This window comes from Ceratotherium simum, chromosome 34 (genome assembly GCF_057802395.1).
Source record: "Ceratotherium simum simum isolate JZ-2026a chromosome 34, ASM5780239v1, whole genome shotgun sequence".
NCBI lineage: Eukaryota > Metazoa > Chordata > Mammalia > Perissodactyla > Rhinocerotidae > Ceratotherium > Ceratotherium simum.
Genome location: NC_141933.1, coordinates 12,635,408 through 12,653,938, shown reverse-complemented (window position 1 = coordinate 12,653,938; position 18,531 = coordinate 12,635,408). Strand labels below are relative to the sequence as shown.

Below are 18,531 nucleotides of genomic sequence, written 5' to 3'. Positions count from 1 at the left end.
GCGTACAAGTCTAAGTCCAAAGTGTCATCTGAATATCATCTTAATCAGATATGGGTGAGACTCCAGCTATGAATCTGTGAGATCAAACATGTTATGTGCTTCCCAATTACAATGGTGGAACAGACATAGGATAAACTCCCATGCCAAAAGGGAGAAATAGGAAAGAAGAAAGTGGTAACAGATCCTGAGCAAGTCCAAAACCTTAAGGCCAACTGGGGCTGGTGCCCTGCCTTCCAGACCCAGATGGGGGGCTAGGTTGGGCCAAGGCTCCATGAGTCCTCACCCCCATGGCTCTGCTGAGCACAGCCCAGGCCACAGCTCTCAAGGGTTGGGGTCAGTGCTTGTGGCTCTCTCGGGCTGGAATCACGCACCAGTGGCTCTACCAGTCTGGGGTCACAGGGCTCCAGCAGGTGTTGCTCCAGTGGGGGTTCTCAGTGGGGCCCCACCCCCACAGCAGTTTTCTGCCTGGGTTGCAAGCCTACAGCTCCCGGCAGCTCCATCCTTCCAAATCTAGGCGGTGGTAGCTGCCCCCCAAGACTTGTGCACTCTTCACCCTGGTATGGAGATGGCATCACGCAGGTGCCAAACCACACTGGGCCATCGGAGCTGCAGCAATGGGGGAGTGAAGCCCCATTGGAGGCAGCACCTTATAGCAGTGGGGCCCCCATTTGAAATCCTTCTGCCTCATTGCACTCTGGGCCTGTGATGGGAGTGGGGGGCAGCAAGGAGGATCTACAGGTTATTCTTCCATTGACCTTTTGTCCCATGACAACAGGTCCTGGCTTCTGTTTAGATGGCTGACTATTGTCTTGATGAATAGCACCTGGCTTCCATTGAGATGGTCCACCAACCTCCTTACACTTTGCTTAGAAAATTCCTCAGCCAAATATCCAATTTCATTGCTCACAAGTTCTACGGTCTGCAAAACACCAGGACATGAGCATGATGGGGTTCAGGGCAGGCTGCCCCAAGATACGCCACTCTGGTATGCAGATTATTTCCAGCTGAAGACAGTAAAGGTGCAGGAGACTCTGAAAGAAACTTTGACCTCCCCCACCAACTAACTGCCTAAAAGGATTTAAGATAGAAGGCCTGTCCCCTGGGTATAGATAGACTGGGAGGGTCCTTGCTAAGCTCATTCTTATGCAAGTCCTGTTTACCAAACATTTACATTTGTAAGGCAAATCCCCATTTGTAAAAGTATCTTCCTTTCTGTACCAGGAAGAAGGGGGGATGACCTCATCTCTAGAAACTCGTCAATGCGGAAGGCAAAACTTTAAATCTGCATAATAACCTTACTCTTGTTTACCATACTTTTCTGGTAATCTCCCCAAACTGACTCCCCCCACCCCCAACATCCTTTTTTGTCTTTAGCTGAAGATAGTATTTAACATGAGAACCTCTGCCATTCTGTCATGTTACCCAGTTTTTCTGGGTCTCTCCCCTGTGTACATTATAAAGCTTTGTTTGATTTTCTCCTGCTATTCGCCTCATGTGTATTTAATTTGTAGCCCAGCCAGAAAGGACCCAGAGTGTGTAAAGGATAGTCTTCCTCCCCTTCAAGCACAATTCAGCCAAGCACTTTGCCACTTTATAACAAGCCAGTTCTTTGCCGGCACCTCCAGGATAAGGTTAAATTCCTGACCATGGCAATCAAGAACCTGTTCAAGGGCCTACTTCCCATGATGTCCAATCTCAGTCCTCCTGCCAGTATGTCAATGACTTCTGCCTTGAAATCACCAACTTCAGGTACCTCTGCACTCATTCATCAAACAACTAGCCCCTTTCTCTTTAGATAAGAACCAGATCCCACCCCTTAGGGGCTCGAAGGCTCAAAAGGAAGCATACACATCTATACAGATAACAGTGGAACAAGGACGACCAATATCAAGGCCACAAGTGGGGTTCAAATAAAATGCTATGGGAGTTTGGAACAGAATATTGTAGACAAGGCAAATATTTATTTTTGTTAAGTGGCAGCAGATTTCCTTAGGGGACATCTATCTTGAGATCTTCTGGGGTATGAGAAATGAGTCCCTCCACCCACCTTAGGGCCTGGCCAGGATGGGGAGGGTGAAACAGAGGGAGCTAATTGTTCTGCATAACAATATGGGAAGAAACTGTTGATTCTGGGGGCAATGTGAAGGGCCCATGAGGAAGCCAGGAATGGGCACAAAAGGAAAGTGAGGGGAGAAAGGAAAGGGGGGCCCTGATACATGGAGGAAGGCCAGGACCATGGAGAAGAAAGGGCCAGATTTGAATTCTCTGTCAGGAATGGGTTAGGGACTAAGATCAGAGACATCCAATGCTGGATTTTAAGTTCATTGCTCGTCTTTGCTGCACTGCCACTGTTGCCAACCCCTATTATCCCAACTTTTAGTCAAATTCTGCTACGTGGAACTGCTTTGTGTGAGTAAAGCTTTAGGAAAATCAAGGAAGGAAGCTGTATTTGTGTTTGTAGGGGTTCAGAACACGTCTCCCCAGGATGTGCCACTTTGGCATGCAGATTATTTCAAGCTTAAAACAATCAAGGCCCAGATGACTCAGGAAGAACCTTTGACATTTCCCCCTAACTGCCTAAAAGAATTTAGGTAGAGGACCTGTTCCAGGAAAGAGACATCAGTGTAGGTAACTCCAGTATAATATGAACTGGGTGTGGTAGACAGGGAGGAACCTAGCAAGGCCTGTTTGATCAAACTCCTCTCTGGGTCCCATTGTTTCTAGATGGCCCAGTAAACATTTGTTTACCAAACACTTATTCTTTTCATTCTTCCTGTGAATTGCCTTCCCTCCCTTTGGAATCCCAGACCTTTGCCCCCTTCTCCTTAGTCCAGAATGACGTATATACCTCATTTTGCCTGACTGTCTTTGAAATCTCTCATGTTAACGTGGATTTCCTGTATGTGCATAATTAAATTTTATTTTCTCCTGTCAATCTGTCTTATGTCATTTTAACTATTCAACCAGCCAAAAGAATCAAGAAGGGAAGGAGAGTAATTTTCCCCTTCGCAACATTTTTTAGGGCTGCTGTAACAAAGTACTACTAACTAGGTGGTTTAAACAACAGAAATGTATATATCACAGTTCTAGAGGCTAGAAGTCTGAGATCAAGGTGTCAGAAGGGCTGGCTCCTTCTGGGACTGTGAGGGAGGCTCTGGTCTATGCATCTTGCCTAGCTTCTGGTGGTTTGCTGGCAATCTTTGGCTTTCCTTGGCTTGTAGGTGCATCACCTCAATCTCTGGTTTCATGTTCACATGGTGTTCTCCCTGTGTGCATGCCTGTCTGTGTCCAAATTTCCCTTTTTTATAAGGACACCAGTCACATTAGAATACGGCCCATCCTAATGACCTCATTTTAACTTAATTACCTCTGTAATGACCCTGTCTCCAAATAAGGTCACATTCTGAGGTATTGGAGGTTAGGACTCCAACATATCTTTTTACTGGGTGGGGAGGCTGGGATGGAGGGGGTACTTGGTTCAACCCATAACAAAGAGCCATGTTCCATGACTGAATCCACGTGGACTGGAGAAACAGCTGGAAAAGGGAGATATGAGGAAGACCAGGGTATGTACAAGATCAAGAATGAACAAGATCAGAAAGCAGGACATTTGGGCAAGAGGCGACTAAGAAAAGCATAATCCACAACCCCAAATCCTCCAAGTTATTGGGAGTGAGGTTACCATGTATAGGATGGGGACATTAGCCAGGCCATGTAAAACTAAAGGAAAGGGTGAGCCTATAAGGCTGTTGATATTTGAGACATTCAGGTATCAAAGAGATTTATTTTGACTGGAAATTTCAAGGAAGGCTTCGTAGAGGAAAAGATTTCAAGATGGGTCTTGAAAAATGAGTTAGGGGCCGGCCCAGTGGCACAGAGGTTAAGTTCGTGTGCTCCGCTTCCGCAGCCTGGGGTTCACCAGTTTGATCCCAGGTGCAGACCTATGCACCGCTCATCAAGCCATGCTGGGGTGGCATCCCACATAGAGCAACTAGAAGGATATACAACTATTACATACAACTATCTACTGGGGCTGCGGGGAGAAAAAAGAACTGAAAAAAGAAGGAAGATTGGCAACAGATGTTAGGTCAGGGCCAATCTTCCTCAAAAAAATAAAATAAAATAATTTTAAAAAAGAATGAGTTAGATGTGGACATTATAGGGGAGGAAAAAGTAATTTTCCTCTACCCTTCTAAGTTCTCAGCTGGGGCCCCTGTAACAAAAGACAGATTAGCAAGTGAAAGACAAACAAAAGTTTATTAACAAATATACCACATGTATCCATGGGAGATACCCAGGGAAAATGAGTAACTCTCTTAGAATTCAGTCTTAAATACCATCTTCAGCTAAAGAAAAAAGAGAGGAAGATGTGAGGAAGCCAGTAATGGGGAGGTGACAAGGAAAAGTGCAGTAAACAAGAGTAAAGTTTGTAAGATTTGTTACACAGATGTAAGGCCCTGCTGTCTCCACTGATAAGAGTTTCTTGTGATTTGTTCATCCTTCCCTTCCTGATACAGAGAGGGAGATATCCGTACAAATGGAGATTTTCTTTATAAATGTAAACTTCCCTTACTAAAGGATAACTTCTATTCTGTTTTCAGAGATTTTCCTGTGTCTGCTGTTTCTCAAATGATCAGCTCAAAATAATTATTATGTCAAAGAGGCATATTTTAGAGTGGCATATTCTGCTACCCTTCAACATTCACCCACACCTCTGTTTGCACTCTTCTGGAATACACTGTGTCTTTTTTTACAGCTTTAATCTGACCCTCCTTTCAATGTCCAATCTAAGCTGAATATCCAATTCAATGTCCCACCACTCACAAACCTCCAGGGACCAGCCCACCTCTTTGACACGTCTCCCAACTACTTCATCATGGGTGGTCTGGCTATCTGTCCGTCCTCAGCTATAACTTGTACTACGATTATCCAACGATGGTTATATTTTGTCTTGCCAACTCATTGTAAACTTCTAGAGAGCTTTGTACGCCAGCATCCAGCAGACCATCTCACCTACAACAGACACTCAATAAATACATGTTAATTGCTTACTAAGTGTAATTTATTGGTTTATAAGACCTTAAGGACCCACTTCTGGATCTCTCAATTTCTCAAAGAAAGACTTTGGAAGAAGTTCCCGTGGAATCCCATCCTGACCAAGGCCTTAAATATTCTGAGGAGCAAATGAACTCGACTTGGAAACCAGAGAATTAATCATTGTTTGACTCTTAAATGAACTTGCAAAAAGGACTCTGGGGCTTCAAAAAGAAATGGAATTTTTCTTCCTCCACCAGGAATTTCTAGACCACATTTCAGAGGCCCACAGAATCTGAGGAAGATTTCAAAGGCTCCCCAGGACTATGAGATAAGACTTCTACGATTTCCTCTGCATGACTCTGACGGAGACTGGATCACACCAAGAGAGACATGGGACCTCGACAGGCCCTGGAACTGTCTCCGGGGAGCAGCAATGTGTCAGGGGTCCACCTAGTGCCTTTTTATAAAAGCATTTGGGATAGACTAGTGTACTCCAGCCAGATAGAGCTTGCAGCAACCTAACCTTGGAAATGCAGAGTTTGGCCAACTGGGAGGCAACTGAAAAGTCAAGACAGGTTCTCAAAACCAGCTCATATCTCTGCATGGACACAGCAATCTTAAGATAGAATGCTGGAAACCCTGCAGGGCATCTTCTGGCTCACCCCACCCCCGACCACCCCCACTAAGTCCAGCTGTAGGTACCTTGTGATCAGGTTTATTTAGGACCTCAATCTAGAACTGATACAAAGGCTCCTGACAGAACCACCTCCCTTTGTTCTTGACAGTAGGTGGAACAGAAGGGGTCTCAGGAGTGTCCATCACAGGACTCAGCTGCCCGTGCCAATTGCCAAGTCTATTGTGGTATTGTTTTTCACACGTGTAAGAAGGAAGGGTGCTCTGAAAAAAGAAGACAGAAATAATCCATTTTTTTTATATCATGAAGCAGAGTATAACATTTAGCACAGTATTCATTATGAAAATTGAAGGTGGACAGACCTGGGTTCAAATCTCAGCTTCAGCATTTCCTAGCTGTGCGACTGTGATCAAGTTACTTGACCTCTCTTAGCCTCAGTTATGTGAAATGTGAAACAAAATGGGATCACTTATGTCTAAGGGCTTTAAAATGGCTTTTGGGGGCCAGCCTGGTGGCATAGTGGTTAAGTTCATGCGTTCCACTTCATCAGTCGCAGATTTGAATCCTGGGTGTGGACCGACACACCGCCCAACAAGCCACGCTGTGGTGGCATCCCACGTACAAAATAGACAAAGATGGGCACAGATGTTAGCTCAGAGCCAATCTTCCTCAGCAAAAAAAAAAAAAAAAAAAAAGCTTTTAATTGTAAGCCATTAAGGAAATGGGTCTTATGCAAGTCATCATCGGGCAGAACATGAACTTTTGTACTGGGTCAAGACACAAATATTTTGAGAACCTGCAAGAAACATGTAGCTCCTCACAGTGATGGACTTTTGCCTCCTCTAGCCTTAGAAATCAATTATGTTTAGCCAAGATTAGTTTTCTGCTTCCAACCCCAATTAACATTCTTTGTAATGCAAATCTCCCTCCTTTGCCTTTAAAATCTCCTGACTCTTACTCCCTAGCAGGACAGTATTTGAGTTGCTACCCGAATCTGTGTACCCCAAATTGCAATTCTTTGATCTCAAATTAAATGCCTCTCTGCCTCTCATTTTGGCTCTTTATTTTTAGGTTAACAGTTACTTCATCTGCAAAATGGTTAGTCGTAGCAATAATGGATTGCTGGAGGAATTGCCTGATATCTACAGGGCTACGAGGCATAAACACCCATGGCTGCTGTAATCATTACTGTAAACCACCCCAATGGAAGACCTGCTGCCTTCGAGAAAGCAAGGAATGAGCTCAAAGTCCAAGGAAGAAGTGGCCCACACTGCCTGCCAGGGTCTCGGTTTACCCTGCCGAACATTCCGCCATTCGTATGTCAGCTGGTAGATAAAGCGTTCTTTCTGAGAAATGAAAACATAGTGAAATGAAGATAGCAGTCAGAAAAAAATAAATTTGAATCTCAGATGCACTATCACGGGTTGCTCTGCATAGCCTCCCATCCCACAACTGTCCTTGGGTCCAATCCCAAATTCCCAGGAAAACTATCAGCCCAGTTGGGGACAGTTGTCCATCCCCAGGCCAACCAGCTGTGCCCAGGGCAGGAGGCAGGATGGAGAGGTATCCTCTGCTCTCTCAGAAAACTCAAGGCAGGCAGATTGAAGTATCAATCTCAGGGCCCTGAACAAAGCCACTACCCAGATCGTATCTACAAAGTATCTACAAGGAGCTAAGTAGCCTCAGGAAACCTAGTCTTGCAAATCTAAACTCATAAAAAGAAAACAGCATGTCCCAAGAACATAGAATACAAGGAAAACAAGAAGTTTATATTGTATAATATCATGGTAGGTGATTTTTATCTTAATGAATATGAAACTAAAGAATGGGGTAAGCTGCATTGTTCATTTTATCAGAGGAGAGAAAATGCACCTTCTTAAGTGTTTTGTAACAGTTGTAACACCATGACCGAGCAGGAGATTGGACCCAACTGTGTGCCTGGCATTACTGACCCAGGTAATGTCCGTGTCATCCAGCCCAGGAACTCTGTGGCTTCTGGAAGCCTTGGGAAGGCAACCTTTGGGGATGACCACTTATTCAACTTCATCAAGAGTGACAAAGGGTGATACAGGAAGAGTGAATTTACAGAACCCACTCATCCAGAATCCAGTGGGAGTGAAAAATGCTCAGAGTCAACCCACTGTGCTCCAGTAGCCAGTAGGAATGGACAGTTTGCAGCCCCGACCCAGAGTATCCAGAACTCACTGGGAACTACTGTAGAGGAGGAAGACAAATCCTCTAACCTCTGGGTCCTTCTGGCTGGGATATGAATTGAATTGACATGAGACAGAATAACAGGAGAAAATCAAACAAACTTTTATAACATGTATACATGGGAGAGACCCAGGAAAAACTGGGTAACTTGCCAAAACGGTGGGGGCTCTCATCTTAAATACCATCTTCAGCTAAACACAAAGGAGGATGTTGGGGGTGGGGGGAGTCAGCCATAGGAGATTACCAGAAAAGCACAGTAAACAAGAGTAAGGTTATTATGCAGATTTAAGCCCTCAACTTCTGTATTGGTAAGAGTTTCTAGAGATAAGGTTATCCTCCCTTCTTCCTGGTACAGAGCGAGAGAGACCTTTACAAGTAGAGATTTCCCTTACAAATGTAAATGTATCTTACAAAGGGTATATTCTACTTTTTAGAGCTTCTCCCATGTCTGCAGTTTTTAAAAGTAATAATCCTCATACCAAAGAGACACATTTTGGGGTGGCCACTTCTGATCCCCCACACTACGGATCTCCAGACTATGCTTGAGGACCCTCAGAATCCTCCAAAACTTATCCCTGGGCCAATGCATACCTCAAACCAGTCACAGTGGAACATGTCATTTGGATCATCTCCTACATTTGATCCCAAGAAATTCATACACGAGGAGGTCAGAACGTTAGTAGTTTCTTTTTCTCTCCAATTTGGGTCACTTCATAAGCCCAAGTCGAGTGCACTTGTCTGAGGAAGGGAATGGATATAGAGGGTAAAGAACACAAGGGTAAGTAGCAGTCCCTGGAGGCTGGACCCAGGATGACCCCACAGAGGCCAGCCCCTTCCTTGCCTTCCTCCCACTCCCCAGTCAGATCCTTGGTCTTTGGGGGAGGGTGTAAAATTGATAAAATCTCTCCTGTCCAGCTATCAGGGGCAGAGGTCAGCAAAAGTTTCATTGAACCCACCATTGGCCATGTGTGGGATCAAAATTGGCCACCTCAAAATATGTCTCTTTACCTTGATTATTTTCTCTGACGGACGTTTGACCTCCCCCACTAACTGCCTAAAGAATTTAACATAGAAGACCTGTTCCAGGAAGGAGCCACTACCACATGATGGCTGTCATAGAATGTAAAATAGATGTTGCCATAAGAAAGGCACTAACAAACCCTCCTTATCAAAAATTCTGTCTCTCCAGCCACATTTTCTAGAGGTGGCCCTGTAAAGAGTTGTCTGACAAACATTTGCATTTCCATCTCCATGTGAATTGTCTTCTTCCCCTCTAAAATCCCAAACCACCAACCCCCAACACCCTCCTCACCTTTAGCTGAATATACTTAAGGAACAGCTTGGTCAGAATGACAAGTTGCTCAGTTTCTATTTTCTGAGTTTCTCCCATGTATACATGTTATGAAACTTTGTTTGATTTTCTTCTGCTATTTGGTCTCATGTCAATTTAATTTGTAGCCCCACAGAAAGGACCCAGTGGGTAGAGGATATTATTCCTCCCCCCTCAGCCATAAGTCAGTCCATCCAGGCATAGGGGAGGAAGAACTAATCCTCTACCCTCTAGGTCCTTCTGGCTGGTCTAAGAATTAAATTGACATGAGACAGAATAATAGGAGAAAATCAAATATAGTTTAATAACATGTATACATGGGAGAAACCCAGGAAAACTGAGTAACTCGCCAAAATGGCAGAAGCCAATACTTTAAATAGCATCTTCAGCTGAAGACAAAAGAGGACATTGGGAGTAGTGGTTTGGGACTTCAAAGGGGAGGGAGGCAATTTACACAGAGTTGGAAAAGCAAATGTTTGAGAAACAAATGTTTGTTTGGCCATATATAGACAATGTGACCTGAGAGAGAGACCTTTCATAAAAATGGGCTTAGTAAGGATCTTCCCAGTCTATCATGTCCAGACTTATTTACAGTGATGGCCTGTCCTGGAGACAGGCCTTCTATCTTACATTCTTTTCGGCAGTTAGGAGGATGGTCAAACTTTCTTTCAGTGTCTTTTGTCCTTAAAAATAATCAAGCCAAAGAGACACATTTTGGGTTGGCCAGTTGTGATCCCCCACATAGGTTTCAGGGCCAGATGGATTTGCTGTGTGGCCTCAAGCATACTCCTTCCCCTCCCTGGGCCTCCACTGCCTCATCTTTAGGAGAAGGTCTAGCCAGCTGCTCTCTTAAGTTCCTTCTAGCTCTGATGTTTTGTGATTTCCTATTCTTTCCAAGGAGGTTCCTCCCTCTTTCCTGCATCTTCTGGTTTCATTTGGTACCTTGCAAAGCTCAATTCGATTCCATTTGTGAGTCAGAAACCAGATCTGTCATGCACCCCACTGGACACCTGGCCAGCTCCTAGCATGAGCTCAACCTATATGCATTCACCCATTCAACACAGTCAGCACTCTGCGAGGAGCTGGAGATTTAGAGATGGGCAGGACACCCAGAGGCAGCTGGGATAACATAGCACCAAACAGTGGGTGCTTAGTGCTGGGCTCAGAGTCTGGACACTTCCATTCTTCCTGCTGTTCCTATTTCTTAAAGGGTCGGCACAGCTAGTGATGGAGTTCAGGGCAGGTAGCCCTAAGATGCGCCACTCTGGTATGTGGATTATTTCGAGTTGAAGACAACAAAGGCTCAGAAGAATCATGAAGGACATTTGACCTTCCCCCAAACTACCTAAAAGAATTTAAGATAAGATGCCTGTCCACAGGGTAAACCATCACCACAGATAACTCTGGGTATCGATAGACTGGGAGGGTCCTTGCTAAGCCCATTCTTCTCAAAGTTCTGTTTACCAAACATTTACATTTGTAGGGGAAATCTCCATTTGTTGAGGTACCTCCCTCTCTGTACTGGGAAGGGGGGGGATGACCTCAACTCTAGCAACTTGTCAATGCGGAAGGCGAGCCGTTAGATCTGCATGGTAACCTTACTCTTGTTTACTGTGCTTTTCTCGTAATCTCCCATAGCTGACACCCCCCACCCCCAACATCTTCCTTTGTCTTTACCCGAGTCTATTTAAGAAGAGAACCTCTGCCGTTTTATTGAGTTACTCACTTTCCCTGGGTCTCTCCCATGTATACACACTATTAAACTTTGTTTATTTTTCTTCTGCTAAACTGCCACTTTAATTATTTGGCCAGACATAAGAACCTTAAGGGAAAAACCAGCGAGGGGGAATTATCCCTGACTCCCCAACACCAGTTTAGCCCCTGGCCTAGGGCGTTGCTTATGTGAGAGATGAAAAGGCCACCAAAAAGAAACTGATTGCTTCAGTAGCATTCACAACAACAGGATTACATAACAAACAACTATAAAACCTAACTGGCACATCACAAGTAGCATTTATTTTTGCTGGGCAGGTCTCCTGATCTGATGTGGGCATGGCCAGACTCTTCGTGTGTTTGGGTTCAGCGGAGGGTCAGGTAGGTAAACTTGGCCACCATTTCTCTCACATGTATGGGGCCTCAGCGGGGATGACTGAGATTTTCTCCCTGTGTCTCCCCTTCCTGCAGGCTAGCCCGGACAGGTTCCATGGTGGTTGAAGATTTTCAAGAGAGAACGGAAGCAGGCAAGGTCTCCTGGGGCCTCAGGTCAGAACTGGTGCAAGACCACTTCTGCTGCATTCTACGGGCACAGGAAATCCCAAGGCAGGCCAGATTCAAGGGTTTGGGAAAACAGACTCCAGCTCCAGCTGCAAGAGATGTGGATACATGGAAGGGTATAGAACTGGGGCCATTTTTGCAATCAACTTGCCACACTGTTCTTTCTATCCCTTGTTAAGCTGAGGGCTGGCCCAGGCGATGCCCTTCTGGACCATTTCCATGCCATTTTGAGCCCACAGGTCGTGTGTCATCTCCTGACTTTGAAGAGAGGCCTTGGGGGCTATTTTGATGAGAACCTGAATCCAGACACCAGTGCACAAATTCTCTGTGCATACGCCACTTGAATGCCAATCTGTGGGCATACACACTCACACATGCTGACACACTCAAATACACTCACACACATTCACACCCCACACACTCACATACAACCACATTCACACACTTACACATACACACTCACACATCTCACAAACATATACCCACACTCACACATCTACACTCATGCATGTTCACACATGTTCACACTCACGCACTCACATGCTTTTCATGCATGTTTTCACATGCTCACACATGTTCCTATGCCCACACATGTTCTCTTACTGACACACACTCACACCCACATTCACACACATGCTCACACACCTCATGCACACATATACCCACACTCACACACATATGCTCACACATGTGCACACTCGTGCACACACATTCACACAATGCTCACATACCCTCACATGTGTTCACATCCACACACATGTTGTCTCACTGACACCCTCACACACATGTCCACACCCTCACACACATGCTGTCACACTCACGCCTGCACACACTCACCCCTACACTCACACACTCTGCCCCCTGCCACTGGAAAGCTGTGGACTAACCACCCGGCCCCTCCTATCTAACATCGGACAAGTTCGGGTGGCAGAAAGTCAGGCAGCCACATGATCCACAGCTTCAGGAGAGTAGAGGCCAATGTGGACCCCACACCCAGCTCTGACACTAACAGCGGGACCCTGGCAGCCCACTTGCTTCTCTGGGCCTCAGTTTCCCCTACTGTAGATTGAAGGAAAGAACTAGACCCTCCTACAGGGCTCTTGTGGCCAGAGGCCAATGACTCCACCAGCAGCTTCCTCGGCCCCCTCAGTCTGTCCAGATGGGTAGAGGCCTCAGAGCTGGGAGGGACTTGAGAACTTCCCAGAGGTGGCAGCTCACAAGCAGAGCAGATTTCCAAGTCCCACACGAACAGCAAGCCTTTCACACGAATATGTGTGAACTCAGGAGAGGCAGCTGCAGGAGACCAGAGGCAGCGGGGAGCGAGCAGCGGCGAGCGCAGTGGCAGTGGCAGCCCGGTGAGTACCCACGGCCCTTCCAGGAGCAGCGGCCAGGCCACCCACCCCCCGGGGCATATGAGGGAAGTGGGGCAGGGGTGCATCAGATCCCAGGCAAGGAGGGAGGGAGAGACCACGGGGCAGAGAAGGTTGCCATGGGTGGGTATTACCCCACCTGTCACTAACTGGCAGCATGACAGCTCCCAAGGCTGTCTGAACTACTGGCCTCCCAATGACGGGGACCTGCCAGCTCTGGCCCTACGGGCCCCACTGCACAGATGGTGGTTGTAAAGGAGGGGCGTCTGTCTTCTGTCCTCAAAGCCAGCCACTGAGACGACTGAGGTATCCCCTAGACACCCTAGGACCCTAACCATCCTCCCTGGGAAATGGAGTCTTCCTCTCCACCCACTCTCACCCCCCCCATCCCACGGGGGCCAGAAAGGTGACCCCAACCCAGACGCAGGTGCCCTGCCCTTTCCCTTCTCCAAGGGAAACAGAAGGACCTGGCAGGGATTTTGAGCTGGAAAGGGGCTTAGGGGCAAACATTGGCTGACCATTCATTTATAGATGGGGAAATGGAGACCCAGCGAAGGGAAGGGGCTGTCCCCCACCCAGGACCTCACTGGGAGGTGGGTAGCAAAGCAGAGTAGAGCCCTGCTGAGGGACCAGGCGGTGGGTGTGGTCCAGCCTAGTGGGTGTGGGGACCGGGGAGGCCTGCCCTCCTCCATCGTTTGTTTGCCTCTGTCGGCATGCTTTCCAGGCTAGTGGGGCAGGTCTGGGCTGTCCTGGAAGGGCTGGGATCAGAGGATCCCAGACAGCCTCTTGCCAGCCTAATGCCACAGGGTCAGACTGAGATAGAGGGGCAAATTCCTGCCTGAGCAACAAAGTGGCGGGGCCAGGAGGCATAGCTGTAGACAGGGGAAGTAGACAGCCTTGGAAGCCTGGAGCACCTAATGTCCCACCAACTTCACAGCCTCCCATTTGACAGATGGGGAAACTGAGACCAGAGAGGTTAAGCAACTTGCCGAAGGTCATGCAGCTGATTAAGCTCGCAGGGTGATAGCGTAGATTCTACCCAGGCTAACCCCATGGACTATGACCTTAACCACTGAGCAAAGCTGCCTCCCCACAGAGGTGCAGATGTGCAGTTCCCCCCACCCAGGATGTGTTCCTGTGCATTTCATCCAAGACACCCCCCTTAGAGCCTCTCTCCTTCAGCTGGTAAGACCCACTCCATGCTGGTCCACTGTGAATGAACAAAGCTGCTTCTGGCTCCTTGTGAATAAAGATGATGCCCAGAGATGCTCACGAGACAAGTCCTGGCTGCTTAGGGGTGGCTCAGCCTATGACAAGGCTCGGCTCAGCCAAAGGCAGGGATGTTCATGAGTTAGTGCTGGACCAGGAGACCTTGGATCAGTCAAGGGAGCCAAGTGGAGTCAGCGTCCTGGGGCTTGCCGAGGCCATCTGGTGCAGCCCCTGTGTCCCAGCAGTGTGGCCCCTAGATTCGAGGGGCCACTGGGAGCTGGGAAACAGCAGGATGTAGAGTCAGAGGACCTCGGTTTGTGTCCCAGCTCTATCCCTTATCCTGACCATGTGGCCCTGGGCAAATCACCTTGCTCATCTTCAAAATGACAGGTCATGAGCCTTCTCTCCTGGACGGCGTGTGCAGAGCCGCTGGGTCTCTGCCTGCCCAGGAGGGTCCTGGAGAAAAGCTCCCAGGAAGAGCACAGGTCATCTCCCCAAGTCCTAGAGAAGCAGGGTTCGAGGGCTAGAAGGGATTTCAGGGACCCACCAGGACCATCCCTCTGCCCCACTTCATAGACAGGGAAACTGAGGCTCATGAAGAATAAGTGACTGGCCCAAGATCATACACCTCACTTAACATCTCTGAGCTCGATTTCCTCATGAGCAAAATAGTAACAGTACCTACCTCATAAGGTTGTTAACAACAACAGAAGCTAAAAGGCATTGAATGGCTGCTGTGTGTCAGGCACCGTGCTGGGCACTAGATGGGCATTATCCTTTTAAAACTCACAGCTACGATGTAAGGTGACATTGGGGCATTCCAAGGACTTTTCTGCTGCTCTCAGATGAGACAGCCAGCCCCTATTTAGTCATCGGAGCATCCAGTCTTGTGTTATGTCACAGCTCGTTTAGGGCACCTGGGTCCTCAGCCCAGCACACCGCAGGTAAGAAGGGGACTTGGTGGCCTCCCCTGGCTTCTCCACCTGCTTCCCCTGCTCCTCCCCAGCTGGCTAACTGCAGTTGCTGCCCTCTCCTGGGTGGATAAAGGGAAAGAGGAGATGGAGGAGGTAGGGAAGGCTGCACTTGCCTGCTGCTCTTGTGAGCTGGTTTCACCCTCCCTGAGACGGGCGGTGTTCAAGCCGACTTCTCTGCAGAGGTGTTTCATGGGGTCTATGGAGGCACCTCCCCGTGTGTGGGGGTCTCTCTGCTGTAGGTATCCCCAACAACTCCTCCTTCAACTCAGGAGTCTGGCATATCCAAAATGCAGGGGATACCCATCAATTTCCCCAAGTCTCCTTACCACAAGCCTTTCTGTCTCATCTCAAGGTGAACAGGGATGCATTCTCCTCCCCTACACACACACAGTGCTCAGCTCACTCTGAATGTCCTCTTCCAAAATCCTCTCTCAATCTCCACTCTCAACCCTTCAGAAGAGGGTGCAAAGTCACGCAGCAGGTTCTCGGTCACCTGCTTTTTGCAAGTCCTGCTGGGCTGCCTGTGAGATAGCTCACTCCAGTGTCTGGTGGCAGCTGAAACTTCTGGGTTGGTTTTTTTTTTTTTTTTTGGTAAGGAAGATTAGCCCTGAGCTAATATCTGTTGCCAATCCCCCTCTTTTTGCTGAGGAAGATGGCCCTAGGCTAACATCCATGCCCATCTTCCTGTACCTTAAATGTGGGATGCCACCACAGCATGGCTTAACAAGTGGTGGGTAGGTCTGTGCCCAGGATCCGAACCAGCAAACCCTGGGCTGCTGAAGCAGAGTGCGTGAACCCAACCACTACGCCACCGGGCCGGCCCCTGAAACTTTTGTTTTACCATCTCTGACAAATATGTCAGTCTTCAAGGCCCAGGGCCTGTCCCACTCTACCAAGCTGCAATTTCTGACCCTCAGTTTACTGGTCTGCAAGATGGGCTGAGTAACACCTACCTCACAGGGCTGTTGTAAGGATCTGTAGTTCTCATACAGATGATGACTCTTTTTTTTTTTTTTTTTTTTGCTGAGGAAGATTTGCCCTGAACTAACGTCTGTACCAATCTTCCTCTATTTTGTATGGGTCACTGCCACAACATGGCCGCTGATGAGTGGTGTAGGTCTGTACCTGGGAACTGAACCCAGGCTGCCACAGCGGAGTGTGCCAAACTTAACCACTAAGCCACGGGGCCAGCCCCCAGATGGTAACTCTTTACAAACTGTCAAAGGCAGTGCATGTGAGTGACCAGCACTACCACTGCTCATTCAGCCTACTGCTGATGTCTAGGTGTTTCCTGGGTCTCTGTCACAGGCAGCTGTTCCCCTTGTGGGTACCTTGCAAGCACCTGGAGGCAGGGGACCATGACTTTCCCTCTCTTCCACCTGCCTCTCTCTGGCACACATGCATTAGTGTTCAGGGTGCACTGGCTGATGGGCTAGTAAGGAAAAAAGAGTTCTCTTTCTAGCTGCCACAGAGCCAGGGGCATGGGCCAGGTGGTCTCTGGAATGAGACAGAGGGGTGGTCCCTGGCCTCAGGCTGCAAAGGTGCTGGTGGTGGCTGCAGGGGGTTGGGTAGAGAGAGCAGATGGTGAGGCTCAGGGACTATGTGACACTTTCATGCCCCCAATTGCCACTTAACCCATGCTATCAGCAGACAGCCTATTTTTGTAGGTGTTTTCTCTTCTCCTAAGGAGGGTGAGGTCTCGGTTTTAGTGCGTTTCTCACCACTTGCCTGGGAGAGATGCTATAATTCCACGTGTGCTCCCTTCTGGGGCTGCTCAGGCCCCACCAGCCAACCAGCCGTGGCGCTGGCCCTTGGGGACCCCAGAGAACGTTCATGACCCTGCCACCAATTGCCATGGATCTCAGGCACAGTCTTCCCCTGTCCCTGATGAAATGACAACTATACAGTCAGAGCCGTGGGGTTTTCACCGAGTGAAATTTGTTCCATTTAAAGGTTCTGTCCTTTTGTTCTGAAATTATGTCCTTCCTCCCTCTCAGGTGTTAAATATTCTTTCTAGATGATGGTGAGAACATGGATGATTTCTTTAAATGAATTTGCTTGAGGAAGTGGAGCGTTGGCAAACTCTTCAGTCCCCATTTGTTTTTAATTTACTCATCTGCGAACACCAAGCATTTTAGAACTATTACTTCACAGAGTGAAGTACAAGCATTGGTCCGCTCGCTCTGACAAAGTAGAATTCAAACCCAGGAGTGGATGAATCACATAAAGTCAGCATCCTTCTACTGAGAGATGGGAGTCCAGGATCTATCCCAGTTCCTCCACTGAGGTGCTGTGTGACCTTGGAAGACACCCTCACCCTCTCTGAACCTGTTTCTTCATCTCTAAGCACAACTAATAGTCCATGCCTGTCTCTCCCTTAGAATGAGGTGAGGGCGTCAATGGTCATTATTCACACTGAAGAAGCAAAGACTCGTGGGGCGGGTGTGTCCTCCTCAGCCTGGACTCGCCATCTCTCTGCCCTCTCACTCTCTCATCCCATTTTCTTAGACTCTCAGACCAGGAAATCTTTAGCAATGACCTCAGCAACTGTCTACGCTTCCCAAATATGTCTGGCAGGGAGGGAAGAGGCCAATGGGTGTGGAAGGAGAAAGAGACTGAAGAAGAAAGACAAAAGCAGAGGAACATTGGATGAGAGAGGTGACAGCAGAGGAGCCTCTGAGGACCCCTGCTGTAGGTCCAGGTCCTCCGTGAAGACATCCCTGAGTTCCACATTCAGGGTCGAATCAGTTCCCCCTCCCTCCACCCACCTCTCTCTTCCAGCAGTGGCCCTGCTCTCCCTCTGAGATGCTGTGAGGGAAGACATTCCGGCTTCCTTCATCTTTGTATCCCCCTCCCAAGCTTGGTGCTCGGTAAATGCTCAATAATGGTTTGTTGGACTGAAATGCAAACTTCTCTTGCTCGTCCTACTAGACTCTAAGCTCCTTAAGGGCATGGACTCTATGTCTGACCCCTGTTTAGATCCACACCTAAAGGATGGCTTTTATCAGGTTTGTGTGTGTTATTTCAACCTAACTCACACCAAACCCTATGAGATGGGTACCAGTGTTATCATTCCCATGTTACCAGGAAACTGAGGCAGGAGGAGGTGGCCGTCTTGCCCCACATCTCACAGTAGCTAGAGGGGCCAGGATTCAAATCCTGGCTTCTATCTCCAGAGCTGCGTGCTGCACCAATTAATGCCGATGAGAAGGATGACTGTTTTAATTTCACTGTATAATCTGGCAGATTCATCACTCTGCTGTTTCCTAGTAAACTCACCTCCTAACAGCTGGCGGGGGGGGTCCACCAAAGTGTGTGCTCTGGCCAGCCACACAGGAACTTTCCATAATCCATGCATATCGACTACATTAATGGCAATGGCTTGGGTAACCAGAGAGAAAGCCTCTCACAGCAGGAAATCACCCTGAGGGATAATTTACACAAACTCAGTAGCGCAGCAGGGCTGTGGGACGGGAAATGGAGGGTGAG

At 47.9% G+C, this 18,531-nt stretch overlaps 1 protein-coding gene across 1 annotated transcript; it reads left to right on the top strand.

The window, feature by feature from the left end:
• The first annotated feature begins 7,575 nt into the window (after positions 1-7,575).
• Positions 7,576-18,033, top strand: MS4A18 (membrane spanning 4-domains A18). Its single transcript, XM_014793135.2, is given in 6 exon segments — positions 7,576-7,683; positions 7,685-7,780; positions 8,391-8,560; positions 11,400-11,477; positions 15,075-15,135; positions 18,022-18,033. Coding segments are annotated over 6 exon segments (525 nt in total).
• Positions 18,034-18,531: the final 498 nt, after the last annotated feature.